Source organism: Colobus angolensis, unplaced genomic scaffold (assembly GCF_000951035.1).
Source record: "Colobus angolensis palliatus isolate OR3802 unplaced genomic scaffold, Cang.pa_1.0 Scaffold48, whole genome shotgun sequence".
NCBI classification, from domain to species: Eukaryota; Metazoa; Chordata; class Mammalia; order Primates; family Cercopithecidae; genus Colobus; species Colobus angolensis.
In genome coordinates, this window is record NW_012118265.1 from 2,431,515 (window position 1) to 2,453,540 (window position 22,026).

The following is a 22,026-nucleotide window of genomic DNA, read 5'->3' on the forward strand; positions in this document are numbered from 1 at the left end:
CATAATTCTTTAAAATGGATGGCATGCCCTGAGGGGAAAATCAATACCTCTCATGTGCAGAAACAGGAACAGGGTGCACGCTTGGTGACTTGAGCTTCCCTGGAGAAATTTTTATCAAAAAAGAGGGAAAGTAAACTGAATACAGAAACATACAGATGCACTGTGTTTTTCAAAAAAAGACTATGGGTACAGCACTCTACCTTCCAAGCACCCCTAAAGTTTCTGATCTCTGTTTATGTGTACTAATAAAACCTAAAGTAACTCAACATGTAACCTTGACTCTTAAGTAAATTGGGTTATTTTCTGCTGGTCTGGGACATGATTATGACCTTTCCCTTTACGTACATCTAGACTAGCAACCAGCTAGTCCAAGAAGAACTCAAGATATTCAAATATATGTAATAATCAGCAGAGAGCAAAGGTAGGGAACACATGGCAGTGAAAGAAAACTCAGCAGAAAAATGTTGCCACAGAGCAAATAAAAATTATGACCAAGGATACTGTCACAATTTAACACCACTCAATAAAACAATTCCTCCAAAAAAAAAGGGAAAAAGAGCTTTGAAAAAATATGGCAAGAGAACATAAGAAGCTGAAAAATGAGCTGGTATGGCTCAAGAAAGTGAAAGAAAACAGTGAATCATCAGAGAAATGAAAGTCACACTGAAACCAATATAAGCCAACATAAAAAAAGACTAGTCACTGATAAAAACATAGAAAAAGGATGCAGGAAACAGGATTGAGAAAATCAAGATTAAACACAAAAATGTAAAATATCAGAAATAAAATGATACCTGTGGAATGCAGATAAAAGACATCTAACATACACAGAGAGAAATAAAATAATGGAGCAGAAAACAATATTTAAAGAAAGCTTTCCAGGAAAGAGAAGAGGGGAAAAGCCTGGAATCTAAAGATTTAAATAGTATCACATGTCCCAGGGAAAGTCAACAGAGAAGCTGCTGAACTTTAGACGAAAAAAAAAAAAACAAACCAGGCTTCCTCACAGAAACATTCTATACAAAATACAGTGTGGTACAATGACAATGCAGATTCTTAAGGAAATGGGAGATCCAAAAATTATATAACCAGACCATCTGATATTTAAGTATTTTAAGGCAACAGAAGAAATACAGCCTAACAACTAGGAGTATAAATTTTTAGAGCTAGCTGGTCATGAATTAAAAACTTGGCTGTGCCAATTTAATTATGTAACCTTAGGCTGCTTAACCTATGTCTTGAGCTTCCTCAGTCGTAATAGTGGCACTGTAAAAGTACCTATCTCATACAACTACTATTATTTAATTTAACATATGTGAAGTATTTAAAATAGTGCCTGGACTATATTAAGTGCTATACATGAATCTGCTGCTAGTATTAGTACTGTTAGTATTATGGCAACAAACACTTCTGAATATTCAAGAATGCAAGGAATAGGCAAAATAATACAAAGATTAAACTTCCAAGCTCCAAACCCAACTGCCAGAGTTTAAATATCAGTCCTGTCATTCACTAGCTGTGTGACAACAGTATAAGTCACCTAAACTGCTCTGTGCCTCAGTTTCCTCATTTATAAGATGTAGATAATAATTATACTGACCTAACAGGATTGCTGTGAATACATTTAAAGCACTTAGATCAATGTATAACACCTAGTGAGTGCTAAATAAATGTTAGTAAATATATAGCCTATTAATAAGAGTACTTTAAAAATAACATTTTCTGAGAACAGTTTCAATAAAGTTAAAGTTTTTCAACTTTTTCAAATAGAATAACCTTTACTAACACTAATTATTCCCTGGCACAGTCATAACTTACCCATACTCAGCATTTCAGTTTAAGAGATCTCTTTTGAGTGCCTACTATGTGCTAAATATTAGAAGATTCCTTCTATTTCACCAGCCATTGCTGTCTTCATAGTTAGATCTCTTTGACTTTACTCACTCCCTTGGTCATCTCATGGCTTTAATTACCATCCACACATAGGTGACTTTGAACTCGACTCTCCTATCCAACTAATTATTTGACATCTCTGATTGGAAACTTTACGGGCATCCTATGATCAATGTGTCCAAACTGAGCTTCTGATCTTAGCTTAAAAAAACCTCTGCTCTTCCCATAGACCTGTCTTGGTAAACGGCAATTCCATCCCTTCAGTTATTCAGGTAGAAAGGTTTGAAGTTATCTTTGATTCCTCTCTTTCACATGCCATTAACATATCAACCAGCAAGTTGTTGGTTCTATGTTCACAATTTAACAGAATCTAATCATTTCTCACTCCCTTTATCACTACTATGGTAAAAACCACCATCATCTCTTACTTTGACTGCCACTGGTCTCCCTACTTCTGACCTTATTCCTATTCAAATAACCTAAATCTGAACACAGCAGCCAGAGTGATCTTTTAAAAATATAAATCAGATTATGTCACTCTCCTGGCTCAAAACCCTTTAAGGTTTCCTGTCATAAAAAGTAACAGTCAAAGTCCTCAATATATGCGTTACATATCCCCATTCCAATATATCTCTGATATCATGACTATTTTCTCTCTTGTTCATACTATTCAGCCACACTTGCTTCTTTGTTATTCTTCAAGCTCACCAGGCATGCTCCCAACTGGGAGCATTTACACTTGCTCTTCCTTCTGGCTGAAACACCCCTTAATCCCAATTTCCTTTAGATCTTTACCTATTTATCATCTTCTCAGTGAGGTCTTTCTTAATACCCTGCTAAAACAGCTTTGGCATTCTCCATCCCCTTCCGTTGCTTTATTCCTTAAAACTTAATCATGTTTTTAAATTATCTGTTTCTTCCTATTAAAATATAAATTCCTTGAGTGCAGGGATTTTTGTCTGTTTTATTCTGCTGTATCCCAATGTGTACAAGTGCCTGGCACACAGTGGGCACTTAATAAATTTTTGTTGAAAAAATGAATATGAAAAGAAATAAGATTTTGAACTCAGAAATCTCCTGCTTAGAACAATTTTTCCCACTCTCTCTAATTCCTACCAAACCTGCTTTGTACCTACCTCACTGAAGTTTTTATGTTTTGAAGATTCCCCTTTCACAGTCCTATTCTGCTTTCACTTGTCTCTTATTCATTCTGTTCCTATGGGCATTCACATTAAACCTGATCTTGCTTGGACTAGAATTTCATACCTTCTACCAATCCTTAATCTTTTGTTAAACCTGTTTCATCAGTTCCTATTCCCAGATTTCCATAGGATGTTGGAAATAGAAGCAAGCAAAATCTTCTGGCTAGCAATTGAGAACTTGTCATTTAATGTAAGCTTTAAATTGTTTCCTAACTTAAGAAATTACTTACCTGGTGAATTATACTATTATTTCATTCACCTTAACTATTAATTTGTAAAAAACACTGTAATTCATAGAAGCAAATTATCTTTCAGTATACTTCAAACTATTGCTAACACATCTAAATAATGTCATTCAGTGAATGGGAAACAAAGTAAACAAAAACTATTTTTTAACATAGCTTTCTTTCTCCATACCTTCCAATAGTGGCTCTGCCTTCATTTTTCACAGACTGATAAATCTTTCTCTCTTCATCTGAAAGTGTAATGTGTTGAATAAACACTTTACGTTCTGGTAACTCCAAAACAGGTTTTCCTTTAATTTTGCTTGTCTTTGTTCTTCTAAGTGTAATATTTTTAATTAGGGACTGTAAACGCCTAATCAGAATAAAACAAATAATTATGTACCTTTTAATTTCTATATAAATTGATCCAAGAAGAACAAAACATAACATTTTAATTTGTTACTGTTTTACAGTTTCTGCAGAAGTGTTTTTAAAATCCCCTATTTGGGGTTTTAACCAATCTGATAATCACAGAAGTATACTACAAAAATAAAATTATTAAAACAAATGTATGGAAATTTACCCTCAATACTTATCATAGTTTAATCTTTTTATATCCTGTCCTTGTTTTCTTAAGCTCTGCTCGTCATTTTTGTTCCAATCATTAACTCTTACTTTTCAACTGTCCTGTCAACTCCATCACCAAACAGTCAACACTCAGATTCTAAGTATCTATTAAGTGCAAGGCACTGAATTAAATGTTGTAAGAATACAAATATGGGTAAGATACTACCTTCTGTAATGTGAAAATCAAAAGTATATAAATAAGTAATTGTATAAAATAATGAGCACCTCCACAATAAAAAGATAATATGGTAATTCAGAACACACAAAAATCCTTTACAGGTTCCACAATCTTTACATTTCCTTCTCGGTACTGGAAAAAAAGAGACGTATCAATTCTTGTTTTTTCCCAAAATTGAAATATAAATACAAATTCCTGGAGTTTAAATAGTTGGTTTTGAGGAATCAAGTGGATAGTACTGCCAACTAGGTTAGTGGTTCTTGAAGCTTTTTCACTATGACTTACAGTAAGAAACACATTTTATTCTATCTAGCAAAAATACACAAACACATACAAAAGAAATATTTCACAAAATAATACCTACTACGTAGCATGCACTCTGATATTTACTAATCTCTTCTCTATTTCATTGTCTTTTTAAATGCTGGCTACCACCTTTATAATGATTTTATGTCCCACTAACGGATTTCAAATCTTCAGTCTATAAACCGGCGCTTTGGTCAAAAAGTTGAACCATATTAGTCTACATCTTGCAAAATGGCTATTACTGAATTTTAATTTACGTTCTCAACTTTTGTCTGTCTCCATCTCCACCAGAAACAACCACATAAAACTTTCCTACACAACTTTTGCTGAGGTCACGGGACATCACAGCATTCACTATATAGAGCTATATAAGGCCGGGTGCGGAAGCTCATGCCTGCAATCCCAGCACTTTGGGAGGTTGAGGCAGAAGGATCACCTGAGGTCAGAAGTTTGAGACCAGGCTGGCCAACATGGCGAAACCCCGTCTCTACTAAAAATACAAAAATTAGCGGGGCATGCTGGCGCACACCTGTAATCCCAGCTACCTGGGAGGCTGAGACAGGAGAATCATTTGAACCCAGGAGGCGGAGGTTGTAGTGAGCCAAGATCACGCCACTGCCCTCCAGCCTGGATGACAGAGCAAGACTCCATCTCAAAACAAAACAAAACAAAACAAAAAAACAACAAATAAATAAATAAAGCTATATAAGATATGAAAACTTAATGCACATTAGAGCCTCAAAGGATATATAATGTTTCCTGCTAAATCTGTTAATGGTGGTTTTGGGGCTTTGGGGCTTAGCAACACACAAAAAACACAAAGTTATGTCTTTCCTTTCAGTGTAGCCAAAACAGGTGAAAGGTAGTTACTGACTATTAGAAATCTTTGTCTTTCCAAACAAGCATCACTAGGTTCTAAAAGCCAAAGGCATTAAGCCATAAACACTTTTTAGAAGGAAAAGTTAAGAGTCAAGTTAAAATAGTAAAGAAAGTGCCAACTGGTTCAAGCTACTAACAGTTATTTGTAACTAGTATTAATCACTGTCTGAAATTACTTACCTAAGTCCTCCTTCATCTCCCATCGTGACAGGACGCTGTATTGTTCTATGCCACCATTCTCTATCAATAAATGGTTTAAGTTTTAAAAAGGAAAGAAGAGACCACAAGTCCTTTAAAGAATTCTGGATTGGAGTCCCTAGAAATAACAGGAAACTGTTGTAACTCTTTAACCAGAGTATCCAATAAGAATATCTGTTCGGCCCAATCAGAGAAGACAACAATTGAAACTGAGCACTCTGTACCAGGCCCATCAATATCAATTAAATTAAACTATCAAGTGCTGACTATAATCCTTTATTAAATATATACACATCTCAAAATACAGTTGTGCTCTAATTTTTAGCTCTCACATGCCACACTAGCCAAGAAAAAGACTGTGGAAAATACTTTCTCCTTATCAAGTACATCTGCTTATTTGGTTTTTAAAGCAGCAGCACTAGCAAGAAGGAAAAAGCAACTAGTTTAAGTTTACATTCTTTTCCTTACCTTCCAGTAAAGGTATTGTGAATGGCAAACAGATTCAAGGATGGGAAACAGAAATCAGGATTATGACTGGATGACTAGAGTGTCTACTCTATTTCCAAGGTTCAAAAATAAGTCTAGTGACTGTTCCATAAATTATCAGCAAGTCAAATGTTGTTATATCATGGGCAATTATGAAAAACAACTCAAAACATTTGATTAAATTATTTCTAGGATTAATTTTGGGGCAGACTTTACACCCACTTGAAGTTTACTAAGTTACTTTACTAACTTACATAACGATACATTTTAGAGATTTAAGGTTTTAATAAGTTTAATGCTATGATTACCTGTCAAAACCCATCTTCTTTCTGATTCTAAGTCAAGTACAGCTTTTGTCTGCTGAGCATTTGGATTTCGTATGGCATGTCCTTCATCCAGGATCACTCTTAGCCACCTTATGCTATGTAATGGACTATCCCCTTTAGTCTGAAATAAATGTTTTATATGAATTAAAAAACACAGGAAAGTAAAATAGTACTTAATATGATTTGCTAACTAGTTGCTATCATTATTTAATATCAGATTTACTTTGTGCTAGGTACTGCTTTAAGCACAATAATTATTGAATACTCACAAGTTTATAAAATAAGTACTTATTAGCACACCTAATTTTACAGATGAGAAAACTGAAGCACAAACTGCTAAGTATGTTACCCAAAGCACCAGAGGTAATAAATGGCAGAACTAGCATTCAAACCCAAGCAGTCTAGCTCTCTGTTGAGTCACTGGTCAATACACTGAACTGTTCTACCTCAGATTAAAACATAGCAATGATATAGAAAATGGCAGTTGTAAGAATTACTTGAATTCAACAACATTACTTTCTTTTATATAAAAGGTAATATTTTTACCAGAAGACTGAAATTTTGATAGCATGGTATTTTTCAAAAAATTTTAACTTTTGAACAATTGGAATTATAAAGGTAAATATCAATTATACTAATTGGAAAACTCATGAACTGTAACTACAAAAAAAGCATACCTTCAAACTGAGATATTAATCAAATCATTGTGATAGGAAATAATTTTCCAGAATATTAAAAAAGAAAATAGAATTCATTTACAAATTGCTTTATATACTTACAATCCAAATTTAAAATCGTAACTTAAAATGCTCTAAACGAAAAATATTTCTGTCTGGGTGTGGTGGCACACGTCTGTAATCCCAGCACTTTGGGAGGCCAAGGTGGGTGGATCACCTGAGGTCAGGAGTTTGAGACTAGCCTGACCAATATGGTGAAACCTCATCTCTACTAAATAAAAAAAATTAGCTGAGTGTGAAGGCGCATGCCTGTAATCCCAGCTACTTGGGAGGCTGAAGCAGGAGAATCACCTGAAACCAGGAGGCAGAGGTTGCAGTGAGCTAAGATTGTGCCATTGCATTCCAGCCTGGGCAACAACAGCAAAAATTCATTGAGAGGGAGGGGGAGAGGAGGAAAGGAGAAAAGAAAAATATTCCTAAATTAGCATCTAAATAAGATGCAACCCCCCTTTAATGCAAAAAGTAAAAAAAAAAAAAAAAAAATTCATTTTCTATATATTATTAAGTATTTAAAAAGAAAAAAAGTATAAAACCTGAATTTTGGAACACTCTAGAAACCTGTGGCATATTTCTTACATTCAATCTTTAAAAGATCTCTTAAGTATCAGCAATACTTACTCCATAGTCATGAGTTAAAATATTATATGTAGTCAAAACAATATCCTGTTTTGAAAGTAAGGCCGGTTCTCTAATACGATCAGGACCATAATAAACATAAAAATTCAAGTGTACATCTGATTTTATATGTTGTCCAAACTGGTCCTAAAGAAAAATTAGGAATATTTTTAACAATGAGCAGATTAGTGTCAGACTTAATATATGTATAAAAAAGTAACTGCCCTGACAGTAGTGTGACAAATCCAACTACTAAAATTGCATGAAATCAAGTTTCCTGCAGTCTACACCAAAATAATAACAATAAGAAAAATGACACACACACAGTAATAGTAACGCATTATTTAAAATTGATTTGGCCCTACCAATCAGCAACTGATTCATTTTTAGGAGGAAAATCCAAAGTTCTTTAAAACAATAATGAGTTTTATAAAAATATTTTAATTAGAAGGCTCTTTAATGCTGTATTAGTTAGCAGATTTAATAATATAAAAATTAAACAGTAAAAGAACCACCACCAATATCTCAAGGATGCAGGCAGAGATTCAAGCACTGTAGCCACTTTCTTTCATTCATTTATTAATTGGCCTACTACTTGCCAGGTATCAACTATGACAGTGATGTAACTAAAAACGAAGAACAAACAATCATCCCTGACTTTCTTGAGGACATGATCGGTTTTAAAAACTTATTATTTTTTTTTAATCATGAAAACACCAGACCTAGAAGATTTTCAGCAGAAAAAACCAGCCTGATTAAGTTGAAAAGAGAAGATACCAGGGAGACACAGCACGGAAACTATGAGGGGAGAGATTATGAAGCCCTAAACCGGCACGGTAGAAGTAGGAATAGGGTGGAAAGGACAGGTGTGAAATAAAGAAACTAAGGCAAGACTGATAAGACTTGGGGACTAATTAAATATGAAATATGAATAATAATAATAAGACCAAGATGTTCTGATACTTCAATGACTACCTAGAATTGTGTGATTAAAATATAAGGAAGTTAAAAAAAAAAAAAAGGGAAAAGTGGGCATCCAAGTAAGAAAAGGATGAATATTTTAAACCTTTATCATTTTTGGTCACTATAGAATACCTGATTGAAGAAGTATACTAGGAAAACGTAAATAATTACCTGTAGGTAAAAGTGAGAGGTGTAGTATGAATTTTAAAGTTAACAGCAGACAGTATTTACAGCTATAAGAATGAATAAAATTTCCTAAAGAGAGCATGTACAGTGAGCAAACATTAGGGACAGAGTCTACAGAATACCAATATGTAAGGAGAAGACTGTGCCACTGCACTCCAGCCTGGGTGATGGAACGAGATTCTTTCTTTAAAAAAGGCCAGGCGCAGTGGCTCACGCCTGTAATGCCAACACTTTGGGAGGCCGAGGCGGGCGGAACGAATTTAGGAGTTCGAGACCAGCCCGATCAACATGGTGAAACCCCGTCTCTACTAAAAATACAAAAATTAGCCGGGCGTGGTGGCACGTGCCTGTAATCCCAGCTGCTCAAGAGGCTGAGGCAGTAGAATCACTTGAATCTGGGGGCTGGAGGTTGCAGTGAGCTGAGATGCGCCATTGCACTCTGGCCTGGGTGACAGAGCAAGACTCTGTCTCAAAAAACAAAACAAAACAAAACAAAACAAAAAAATCCAGCAAAGAAAAAAAGGAAAGCACATGTGTCAGACTTTTGGTACTTTCTGAATCTTGATGACTAAATGGAGATCTAATCAACATTTTTTAAAATACTCTTTTAAAAAAACTCCATATTGTACGGAAATACAGAAAAGGCAGATTTAATAGGAACCAGAACAAAGAGAAACAGTTAAGTCAGGACAACAAACATAAAGGTTAAAGGCCTGGGATCCAAAGAATATAAAAGTTTCAAGAAAAAAAAACAAGGTGAACTTTTAATTTGTCATCTATCTTCATTCCCGTTCTTTACAAGAAGGTTTAGAGATAGCTTACAAAATAAGACGTAACAAAAACAGTAATAAATGAGTAACATATTCAAGGCAGAGGAAAAGGGTAGCTCATTGGACATGGCAATATTGAAGGCTGAAGATCTCTGCAAAGGGAGTTTTTGTAGGGAGTGGAAGCAAAAACCAGACTACCAAGGACTGAAGAAAGTATTAAACATGAAATAATAAAGGCAAAAATGCAGAGAGGATAAAACATGAAAAAGTAAAGCTGAAAACGCAAAGAATTTCTTAAATAAATTTGGTAAAGAAGAAAAGGAGGTTAGAATCCAGCATAACAAAGAATCCAATATGAGAAAACTGAATCAGTGGGTGGCCCTGAAATGGGACAGTGCATGTTTATAAAGGGATTACACTTGGAATAGAAGAAAATCAGCTTTTCTGGAGAATGAAGGGAGAGAACTATAGTTATTCCATTTCTAGACAGTGTTAGGCTCTTCTATCGATGTATGTATATATCATCCTCTCAACAGAAAATGAAATAGGTGTTATTTCATGAGATTACTTGCCTAAATACCCAGAACAAATATGTGGTTAAAGTAGGATTGGTACCCAGGTTCTACTCCTTTATCTGGATTATTTGAAGACAAAAAAAGGGAATATAAGTCAGTTCTAGCCTGCTCTGCAGAATGCTAGATCCTTTACTTGAGAGCCAGGAAGAGAGTATCTTGTTGAGACTGTGAAATTTTAATTCCTGATCATTGAGATCATTTGGATGTTCGTCCCCTCCAAATCTCATGTTGAAATGTAATCTACAGGCCGGGCGCGGTGGCTCAAGCCTGTAATCCCAGCACTTTGGGAGGCCGAGATGGGCGGATCATGAGGTCAGGAAATCGAGACCATCCTGGCTAACCCGGTGAAACCCCGTCTCTACTAAAAAATACAAAAAAACTAGCCGGGCGAGGTGGCGGGCGCCTGTAGTCCCAACTACTGGGGAGGCTGAGGCAGGAGAATGGCGTTAACCCGGGAGACGGAGCTTGCAGTAAGCCAAGATCCGGCCACTGAACTCCAGCCTGGGCGACAGAGCGAGACTCCGTCTCAAAAAAAAGAAAAAAAGAAATGTAATCTACAGTGCTGGAGGTGGGGCCTGGAGGTGGGAGGTGTATGGATCATAGGGGCGGATCCCTCCTGAGTGGCTTAGTGTTAACCCCTTGGCGATGAGTGAGTTCTCACTCTAAGTTCACGCGCGATCTGGTTGTTTCTAAGTTTGTAGCACCTCTCCACTCTCTCTTGCTCCCACTCTGGCAATGTGACGCTGGATCCCCATCACCTTCTGCCAAGAATGTAAGCTTCCTGAGGTTGTGTAAGCTTCCTGAGGCCTCACCAGAAGCAGATGCCAGCACCGTACTTCCTGTAAAGCCTGCAGTATCATGAGCCAGTTAAACCTCTTAAATTATCCAGCCTGTTATTTCTTTATAGCAATGCAAGAATGGACTAACACAACCATGAATCCCTATATGCCAAACCAACCCTCATTCCTTTAAATTCAGTGTGCATGATCTCACCTGGCAAGATTTTGCCAGTTTCCTTTCTGAACTTTACATTACCTGAACTTTTCTAAATATAAAATTATAATTAAATACTGGTTGCTCAATTAAAAAATACATCTCTATACCCCAAGCCCTAAAATAATAGCAGTTATATTGTTTATACCTCCATTAATACTCTAAACCTTATCCCGAAACTGCCATTCAAGTACCCATGAACTATCCTTCCCATAACAAACAACAAATTAAAGAAAGAACAGTTTTGTTGGAATAAAAAAATAGCAACAGACCATTAACATTCATTCTTCCAGTCCTTAGAGGAAAAATGATACACTAATCAGGACAAGGTGGATTTATTTCTTTTAAATAAATAAACCAAAAACTTATATAAAAAAAGATAATTCATGTCATGGAAAAAAAGACTATATAAAGCCAAGAAGAGGTCACTAAATTTGACAATTAGACTATCACAAGTAGTCTTTTCCAATGCAACTTAGAGAACTAATGGTAGAAGCCAGATTACAATGAATTAAGGAATTAGTAAGTAAAAGCACAAAGTAGAAATTAACCCCCAAGAGTATGACAGTGAAGGAAAGTAGAAGAGCAGCAACTTAAAGATGCATATCAAGAGAATGCATTTTAAAATGAAAAAAACCTGAGTATGCATCAGGAAAGAGCCAGTGGGAAGAGACTAAATAAACAAGGGAAAAAAGAACAGATAAGCAAATGTGGGAAAAGAGAGAATCCAATGTAGAGGTTAAATACTGGTCTTAAAGAGTACAATCTCTTCCTCCTCTAAGAAGAATGGCGAGGAGAGATAAACAGATAACTTGGAAGTGGCAAGAGTGGTGAGTGGTCCTTATATTCACAGGGATTCCAAGAGAGTCACTACTCACTATAACCAGAAGTTTGAAGCTCAAACTAGGAAGAAAACATATCCAGGCTGCAAATAAACAATTAATGAAAAGGTTCCATTCCAATGTCAATGTTTCAGAACAGAAAAGCAATCTGGAAAAAAAAAATTTCTGGTGGGTAATCTTAAAAGGACAGGCTCTAGATTCAAAATGTTGGAAACTATATCCAAGATCCATCATTTATTAGCTGGATGACCTTAGGCAAGTTACTTAACCTCTCTGTGTTTCAATGTGGGCACCTGGAAAATCAGAATAATAGTTATGAGAATTAAATGAGAAAAATCCTTAAAAAGAGGACAAACCAAATAGGAGTTGACTAACTGTTGTTATTGTTATAAAAGTCAGTTATTGTTGGTAGAGCTCTTAGAAAAGAGAGTTCCAAGAGCCAATTTGTAAATGTAGAGGAGTCAAACTATACATCTTTCCCACTTTGGGGGACAAAAATAGCAAAGGCAGAAATACAAACAAAATCTTAAGTTAGCAATTGATTATGTTCCTTTACCTTCTCTACTATATATCTTTAAAGAAAAATTTCTTCAATTCAGTAAACATAATCCAATTCATCTGACGAGTATTTGAACTTAGATATGAACTGACGACCAAGTATATTTTCCCCAATTAATGACTCTTTAACAGAATACTTTTTACCTTATAGATAAAATACAAATTATGCTACATTTTTAAAAGGCTTAAAGACTTACAATCCAGTTGCTTAACACAGAAAGCGGACAGATGATCAGTGTTGTTCTTGGTCTCTCCTCAACATCAGTTTTCTTTGACCCCTCCACTGCACAAGCTCCTAAAAAAAAGAACCACTGATAGAACTTTTAGCTGTTTTTTCTGAAATATATATGTCAATAAGGAGATGGCAATAATGTGCCTCCATGAAAAGATAAATTAGGAACAATTAAAATGAAGCAGATGGACTTTCAACAGGGAATAAATTTTACCTCGTCACTTAAAAAAACTAAAAATCCACATAGTGATTATGAGAAGAACCAAAGGACGGTGATAGAGTAGGTCACAAGGAGTAAGTCTCTAATATTTTCTGACACAGTCATTCATTAAGACGAACATTTGTGTTATGCAGTTTTCTGAATTTGTGTTATATTTAATTTGGTAGCCAGCCAAGATGGCCCCCAATGATCTCTACTTCCTGATATTCACAATCTTGTGTAATCTCCTCCCACACGCCACCAGGACTGATCTGTGTGACCAACAGAATATAGCAGAGAAGATAGTATGTCACTTCTGAGATAGGTTATAAAAGAAGAAGCTTCCGTATTGGGTGTGTGAGCTCACTCTCATACTCATTCTCTTCCTCCAATCTTTTACTCTGGTGGAGCCAGCTGCCACACTGTGAGGCCACTCAGGCAGCTTATGGAAGAATGCATGTAGTGAGGATCCAAAGACTACAGTTAGCCAGCAAGTAATGAGATCTGCTGACAACTATGTGAGTGAACTTGGAAATGGATCCTCCCTAAGTCGAATGTTCAGATGACGGCAGCCCTTGAAAAAGAGTTTGATTGCAACCTTGTGAGGGACCATAAGCCATTAAACCATCCAGCCATGCCACTCCGATTCCTAGCCCTGTCAAAATGTGAGATAATAAATATCTGATTTTAAATGGTTAAGTTTTAGGATAATTTGTTACACAGTAATAGGAACTAATATATTTACAACAAAAATTCTTAATACTTTTCTGTGGAGCATGTTTAAAAATAGTAATAATAAAGTGTTTTTACAAATTCTTGAAATAAAATTCTAGAGCTGGTATCCCTTACCAATGGAGTATCTTTCAGTAAACTCAAAATGCAAATTTCTGAGTTTTCAAAAAATTGTATTTCCACACTAATTTCAAAATTAAAATGGAAGGTGAGCAAAGTATAATACTGTATCTACGTATCATTCACAACTTGCTTTTTTCTCTCAGTGCTGTCTACAGTAGTCCCTCCTTATCCACAGGTGGTATGTTCCAAGACCCTCAATAGATGCTAAAAACCATAAATAGTATCAAACCCTATATATAGTTTTTCCCTATATATACCTACGATAAAGTTTAATTTATAAAGTAGGTGCAGTAAGAGATTAGTAACAACAGAGAATAAAATAGAACAATTATAACAATATAGAGTTGACCCTTAAACAATGTAAGTTTGAACTATGTTATGCACTTACATGCAAAATTTTGTTAACCAAACGTGGATTAAAAATACAATATGGGCTGGGTGCTGTGGCTCACGCCTGTAATTCCAGCACTTTGGGAGGCCGAGGCAGGTGGATCATGAGGTCAAGAGATCAAGACCATCCTGGCTAACATGGTGAAACCCATCTCTACTAAAAATACACAAAATTAGCTGGGCATGGTGGTAGGCACCTGTAGTCCCAGCTGCTTGGGAGGCTGAGGCAGGAGAACTGCTTGAACCCAGGAGGTGGAGGTTGCTGTGAGCCAAGATCACGCCACTGCACTCCAGCCTGGGCAACAGAGTGAGACTCCGTCTCAAAAAAAAAAAAAAAAAAAAAAAAACCAACCACAACAGTATCTGCTGATTGCAAAACTCATGTATATGGAAGCCTAACTTTTGATATATACCTGCTGTCCTGCAGGGCAGACTGTGGGACTTGAATATGCGCACATTTTGGTATACACGGGGTCCTGGAACCAACCCGACATATACTGCAGGATGACTGTACTGTAGTAAAACTTATGCAAATGTGGTCTCTCTCTGTCTCTCAAAATATCTTATTGTATATAATATTTTAGAACTGAAACTGTAGCACGTGAAACTGCAGACAAATAACAACTGTGTTTGAGATTTATACTTACTAGTATTTGTAGCTCTAATGTATTCATTTTAACCAATGCATAGCATTGGACTGCATAAGCAGATTACAATTTATTTCCCATTCCCCTACAGGACAACATGTACATTATTTCTTATTTCATTAAAATAATGCTGCAATAAAAACCATTTTTTCATGTCTCCTTATTTATATCTACAGAGTTACAGGTGGTCTACATTCAGCTTCATTGTATTTTTGTCCAGTTGCTCTCCTTGGTAATTGGCACTACCATCAACAATGCATGAATTCCTGCTGCTGCGCAACTTTGTCAATACTTTGCATTGTGAGATTGTATGCTACCATGTCTGGCTAATTTTCTGTATTTTTTTTTATAAATGGAATTTTGCCATGTTGCCCACCCTGGTCTTGAACTCATGGGCCTCGGCATCCCAAAGTGCTGCAATTTCAGGCATGGGCCACCATGCCTGCCCCCACTATTCCTTTAATTTGCATCTCCCCAATAATTCTTTTTTTTTTTTTTTTGAGACGGAGTCGCGCTCTGTCGCCCAGGCTGGAGTGCAGTGGCACGATCTGGGCTCACTGCAAGCTCCGCCTCCCGGGTTCACGCCATTCTCCTGCCTCAGCCTCCCGAGTAGCTGGGACTACAGGCGCCCGCCACCTCGCCCGGCTAGTTTTTTGTATTCTTTTTAGTAGAGACGGAGTTTCACCGTGTAGTCTCGATCTCCTGACCTCGTGATCCTCCCGTCTCGGCCTCCCAAAGTGCTGGGATTACAGGCTTGAGCCACCGCGCCCGGCCTCCCCAATAATTCTTAATCAGCATATCTTTTCCAATGTTAGTTGGTTATTTGGGTTTTCTTTCTATGGACTCCACAGGTATATCCTTTGACTATTCTCCTATTGGGTGGTCTTTTTCCTATTGTTTGGGAAGTTCTTACATAGTCTAGAATTGAATCCTTTGTCAGTTACACTCTATACACATTATCTTCTTCAGTTTTATCATTTTTTACTTTTGTTTATGGCACCTTTTGATGCATGGAAATGTAAAATGTAGTGGCATTTAATCAATCTTTTCCTTATGATCTTTTGTGCCTTACTAAAGAGATCACTATCTACCACAGGGACAATTAGGATTATGGCTTCTTTTTCCATTCATAGAATTTTGTTTCTATTCTGCTTCTCTTTCAAAGGTATGCTTAGTTTGGTTAAAAGCAAAATGACATACAGCTGTGACTTTTAAAATTTTCTCTCTTGTATCACAGCTATGCATCTGCAACTGAAAGCAGTTTCCAACTTGTAATTTAATTCTATCTCAATTGAAATTTCCACATTTCTTTAAATTTCTAAAATTCCACCCAGCATGCCTATATTTTCTATTTCTAATGATCTGATTCTTGGACCAAAAGTCGGCTCTTTCTCATGAGTCTGTTAGCTCAAATATCATCTTCTTAAACAAGCCCCTTCAAGTCAATCTTTACTTCATTATTCTCCTTTATTTTCTTCACATTACTTCTCATTATTTAAAATTACGTTGACTTGCTTATTGTATGTTTCTCTCATCATTAGATTACATGGTCTATGAAAACAGATAGTGTGCTATATCCCCAACATGTAAAATAAATGGAGACCAAGGGACAGAGATATAATTTGTACCAAATCTCCTCAACCTTAGTTAAATATCTTCCCATCTCAAATATTTAGTCTCTTAAGCAGTGTTGTTTTCCTATGAATTACAAAATATAAAATCATAACAAAGATCACTAACATTTTAAAATGAAAAGCAAATTCTAATACCAAAAATTAAACCTTTAACTTAATCCAAATTAAATTAAGCTTTAAAGCAGCCACAAATTGCTTTGTGCCTTCACTAGAAGAAATATCTCTGCTATTCAGGAGTAAGGACCCCCCCATCACATTTTGGCCCTAACTAAAACAAATACAATAGGAAAATGCACCAAAAGGGAAAAAAATTATGATGTAGTTTTGTTTTTTTAATGGGATATATACTTTAAAAAAGTCTCTATTTTCTAAACTTCTTGTAATATGGCTTTATAACTTAAAATTTTAAATTTTTTCATTCAAAAACAGAAAACAAAAAACTAGAAAACCAGGACATTTACTGACCCTTTTTCAACATTTTCTTTTTTGTTGTAGGAACAGATGAAGTTAATGCACATGCAAATGCCACATCTTCTATAACCTTAGAAGATCCTGCTGATAAAACAACAAAGAATCTTAAAATTTTTTCAAATTATCTCCTGTGCTAGAGAGTACAGGTACTTTCTAAGGGTAGGAAATAGAATACCTTTTTCATACTCTTATTTTAAGAGCTTATATTATTAAGCTAAAATATTTGGTAACCAAAATTACTACCTCTGACATTAAGCATATCTTTTCAACTGAGAGAAACGATGTAGTCATTCATGGTAAGACTTGAGGAGAAATGAAAGTAGGAGCAGTTGGCCGGGCACGGTGGCTCATGCCTGTAATCCCAGCACTTTGGGAGGCCGAGGCGGGTGGATCACGAGATCCTGGCTAACATGGTGAAACCCCATCTCTAATAAAAATACAAAAAATTTAGCCGGGCGTAGTGGTGGGCGCCTGTAGGACCAACTACTCGGAAGGCTGAGGCAGGAGAATGGCATGAACCCAGGAGGCCGAGCTCCCAGTGAGCCGAGATTGGGCCACTGTACTCCAGCCTGGGCAACAGAGCGAGACTCCGCCTCAAAAAAAAAAAAAAAAAGTAGGAGCAGTCATATGCAAAGTGATTCAGTTCTCAGGTGGAAGAAGAATTTTTCAAGGAAACAAAATAGTTTGATTCCTAATGATAAGGCTGCCAAATTTTCAGATCAGTCAATATGATCAGTTATTTTCCAAATTGCAATACAATTTCTCAACAGAAATATAGTATGATCTGAATTACAGGAAAATAGAGCATATTTTAAAGAAGAAGAAAAAATATTAATTATTTTCACATCTGTATAATAATGTAAACTAACAATAATAGTATTGCCAGGAAGACATTCTCAACCTAATTTTGTAATTACTATTCATACTACACACATAGGTTTTACTGAAGTCATTTTATAGGTAGTAAAAAATTGTCTTAAGGATAAATAGTATTATACTGTAGATTTTAATTTGCAACTATTCATTCACTTTTCCTCCTTTACAAAATTTAACACCCATGGTAAGCTCCATGAAGAGTTCAAATGTAAACATCAGCCAAGTTTAAGAGCTATTACTAAAACATTCCAACCTAGCGAGATACAAATCAATGGAGTTGTACTTTAATAATCTTGAAGTCTAGATTATGGGTATATAGTATACACATACCTTTCGCCCTGCCTTTAGTTTCGGAGTGTACATTTTTCAGTTTGCCTAAAAATAAAACAAAAATAAACATAAAAATGTGCAAAATAGGACATTAGAATAGGACACATTATCAAATCAAATCTACTACATGTTACCTTTCATTTTCTGTGGCAATTCACTTGTTTCAATTTCCTCTGAATCACTGCTTTCTATGTACTGGACAGCAGTTTTTCTTCTAAAATTAAGTATACACAAAGAAATTTTTGGACCAACCCAAATCAAAACAAGATATACAAACATGTTTAACAAATGCAATAAAAAACTTTTGCACTACTCGTTTATTTTCTGAAAATTTTTTTAAAGACTTTGACAAATGAAAGTCAAATCTACTAAAAACATTCTACTTTCATAACCAGATAGATGCATTTACTATACAAAATGAAGTACCACTGTTACTGTTTTTTGAGACAGGGTCTCACTCTTTTGCCCAGGATGGAGTACAGTGACACAGTCAGAAGTCACTGCAACCTCATACTTCTGGGCTCAAGTGATCATCCCGCCTTAGCCTCAGGAGTACCTAGGACTACAGGTGCGTGCCACCACACCCAGCAAATTTCACTATTATTAAAATAAATTTGATAGCCGGGAATGGTGGCGGGTACCTGTAGTCCCAGCTACTCGGGAGGCTGAGGCATGAGAATGGCATGAACCCGGGAGGCAGAGCTTGCAGTGAGTGGAGATTGCGCCACTGCACACCAGCCGGGCCAACAGAGCGAGACTCCGTCTCAAAAAAGTAAAATAAAATAAAATAAATTTTAAAAACTAAGTCATTCTAAAAAATTAATAATTTCAATACAAGGTTCAATATTTAGTAGTTCAACTAAAGTATGTAAAACTACAACAAAAAAGAATTGGCTCTTGACCAGGCACAGTGGCTCATGTCTGTAATCCCAGCACTCTGGGAGGCAGAGATGGGCGAATCACCTGAGGTCAAGAGTTTGAGACCAGCCTGGCTAACATGGTGAAACCCCGTTTCTACTAAAAATACAAAAACTAGCCAGGTGTGGTGGTGCATGCCTGTAGTTCTAGCTGCTCAGGAAGCTGAGGCAGGAGAATTGCTTGCACCCAGGAGGCAGAGGTTGCAGTGAGCCGAGATCGTTCCATTGCACTCCAGCCTGGGCGACAAGAGCAAAACTCCGTCTCAAAAAAAAAAAAAAGAAAAGAAAAAAAAAAACTGGCTCTCAAAGAAAATACTTCTAATACAATGAAATAAGCAACCAAAAGGCAAAAATATAATTATTTCACAATAGAAAATTTCATAAATTTTGTGTAGAAAGTTTAACAGTGACTAAGTGCCTAAGAGCAGTAAATTCTGAAGTCAGACTGCCTAGCTTCAAATCCTCATTCCACCAGTAATTTGTTATGTGATTTGAAGTAAATCACCTAATATTCTTCAATGTCTGTTTCCTCATAAGATAGAAATAAAAATACAATCCTCATAGAATAAAATGTTACTACATGCAAAAAGCCCCTAATGTTACTACATGCAAAAGTCTGTTACACAATAAGCATATCTGTATTAGCTATAACACATGTGTCAGTTGTTGTTAGTTTTTCTCATGTCCTCACCATTATTATTTCTATGTCCTTTAATCTGATCCAGTCCAATTAACAGTGTTGTGTTACTCAGGTTTATGGTAAGTTCAAAGTTGTAACATTTGTCATTTATCTAAATCTGAAGGAATTAGATTTAGATAATACTGATGAGTGCTGGCTTTGTGCTTATTTCAGACGGCTATTAATGACAGAACAATTAACACAGCCACATTTTCAAAACCTTTGTTGATGAAATAGCTAGCAGAGACAGATTTGTGATGACTTGTGTAGATACTGATGGTAGACAATATAACACAACAAAAGCCCAGTTTTTAGACCTACCTCAGAGGATAAATGAAGTTTGTAAAGTTAACAGATTCAAGACAAGATCAGAGGGGAATTACATCTTTTTTTAAATTCTCCCTCTAGTCTATGTTAATGTAATACTGTTCATAAATAACTTTATCATGTCTTATTTCCACTACATGTGAAGAACTGAAACGATCAAGAATGCTTTTGTCAAGCTATCTAATAAAATATTCTTCAGTTTTCATCCCCTTAAATCCACAAAGAAAACTTCTAAAATCTCAAAAAAAGCAAAAATCCCAAGATCTAGATCTTAGTTCCTTGATAAAGTAGAAAAAAGGTAGTAGAAAGATGAGTGATTATTAAAATTTACCAATTCATTTCTTTTATAGGTCAGTATCATTTTTCTTCATCTGTAAAATGAGAATACCCTATCTGCCTAAGTCATCGTGATCTTGGCAGTTTCAAATAAAAGAAAGTATCTGAAAGAACTACTTAACAAATATAATGGTCACGGTCATCTTTATCTCTCTCTTTTTCTTTTTTTTTTGAGACGGAGTCTCGCTCTGTCGCCCAGGCTGGAGTGCAGTGGCGCAATCTTGGCTCACTGCAAGCTCTGCCTCCCAGGTTCATCCCATTCTCCTGCCTAAGCCCCCTGAATAGTTGGGACTACAGGCACCCACCACCAGGCCTGGCTAATTTTTTTCTACTTTTAGTAGAGATGGGGTTTCACCATGTTAGCCAGGATGGTCTCGATTTCCTGACCTTGTGATCCGCCTGCCTCAGCCTCCCAAAGTGCTGGGATTACAGGTGTGAGCCATTGCGCCCAGCCTCTATCTCTCTTACACATAAGAAAACAGAGTCTAAATAAACATATGACATAATCAAACCATAATAGTTTACCTTTTGGGGCGGGAGCTAGACAATTCTGACATGCGACACTTATTCTTCTCCTTGACATCTGAAATACTGGGTTGTTCACATCTAGGTGTTTCTATTTCAAAGAAAAATGCAAATATAAAGTATTAGTAAGGTGTCTTAGAAACTAGTACTATCCCTCTTAAAACCTTGGTTTTCTAATTACTGATTTTCAGTTTTCTTAACATCTTCATTCCTTTCATTACTCTATTTTCTCTACTTTTTTCCTAATCTAGTATTTCCTCATTTCTAATTAGAAAGTACCTTCAAATTTTTATGACCCAGTCTTTTCTTTGTACTCATCCAGCCAATCCCCACACTAGCTGAATGTTTTGCTGTACCAAGGCAGCTAAGAGCTACTGGAACCACAAATAGGTGCGGTTATAAATTTACATGTTCAAATCTCAGCTGTCACCTTGTGTCACTTGGTAACTAACTCTTCTTACTAAACACTGTTCAGCTCCCCTACCCATTCATCAGCATGATCCATACTACATTGACCCCTTTGCCTAGATTCTAACTCCTTTTATTCCAAGATGACCTATTTCACTTTACAAAGAAAATGAGATGGTATCTTCCATAAAAATCTCAATTTTCCTATCTTTTAATCCACTCATTTATCTATACTTTCCCTCAACCTTACTTCTTTCCTTCTACTGCTAACTCATCTACCTATTCTCCTGATTCTATTTCCTCCCACAACCTACTAGTCTCTCTACTAAATCCAAAATCTCATGGATTCCTTTCTTAAAACCACAGAACAAAATCAAAAACAAAACAAAACAAAACCTCATCTTACCCTAACTCAGCCACCTATTTCTTTCCTATTCCAAACTTAATAGCACACAACTGTTATTTACAATTTCTCACCTACTACTCTTAAAATATTTTTGGTCTGCTCTAATCTATCTTTAGAAATTAACTTTATGAAGGTCATTTAACTGTAAAATCCACAGATCTCTTTCCATTTCTCCTATGACTTCAGAATTTGGCTTTAAAGCTAGCTTTCCAGCATTATCTGCTGTTATCCATGCG

General features: G+C 36.1%; 1 protein-coding gene across 3 annotated transcripts in view; it reads right to left on the reverse strand.

Annotated features, from left to right (window-relative positions):
- HLTF (helicase-like transcription factor) overlaps positions 1-22,026 on the reverse strand; it is a 54,584-nt gene that overhangs the window by 11,401 nt on the left and 21,157 nt on the right. For 2 of the 3 annotated variants that reach the window (XM_011958924.1, XM_011958923.1), the window contains exons 10-18: positions 20,977-21,067; positions 18,327-18,406; positions 18,193-18,237; positions 16,981-17,070; positions 12,756-12,853; positions 7,675-7,818; positions 6,302-6,440; positions 5,490-5,625; positions 3,513-3,692 (exon numbers count right to left, since the gene is read on the reverse strand). In XM_011958924.1, the coding sequence (XP_011814314.1) occupies positions 3,513-3,692; positions 5,490-5,625; positions 6,302-6,440; positions 7,675-7,818; positions 12,756-12,853; positions 16,981-17,070; positions 18,193-18,237; positions 18,327-18,406; positions 20,977-21,067 (1,003 nt within the window). The remainder of the gene's footprint in view (positions 1-3,512; positions 3,693-5,489; positions 5,626-6,301; positions 6,441-7,674; positions 7,819-12,755; positions 12,854-16,980; positions 17,071-18,192; positions 18,238-18,326; positions 18,407-20,976; positions 21,068-22,026) is intronic. The other variant, XM_011958925.1, reaches the window with a different exon arrangement.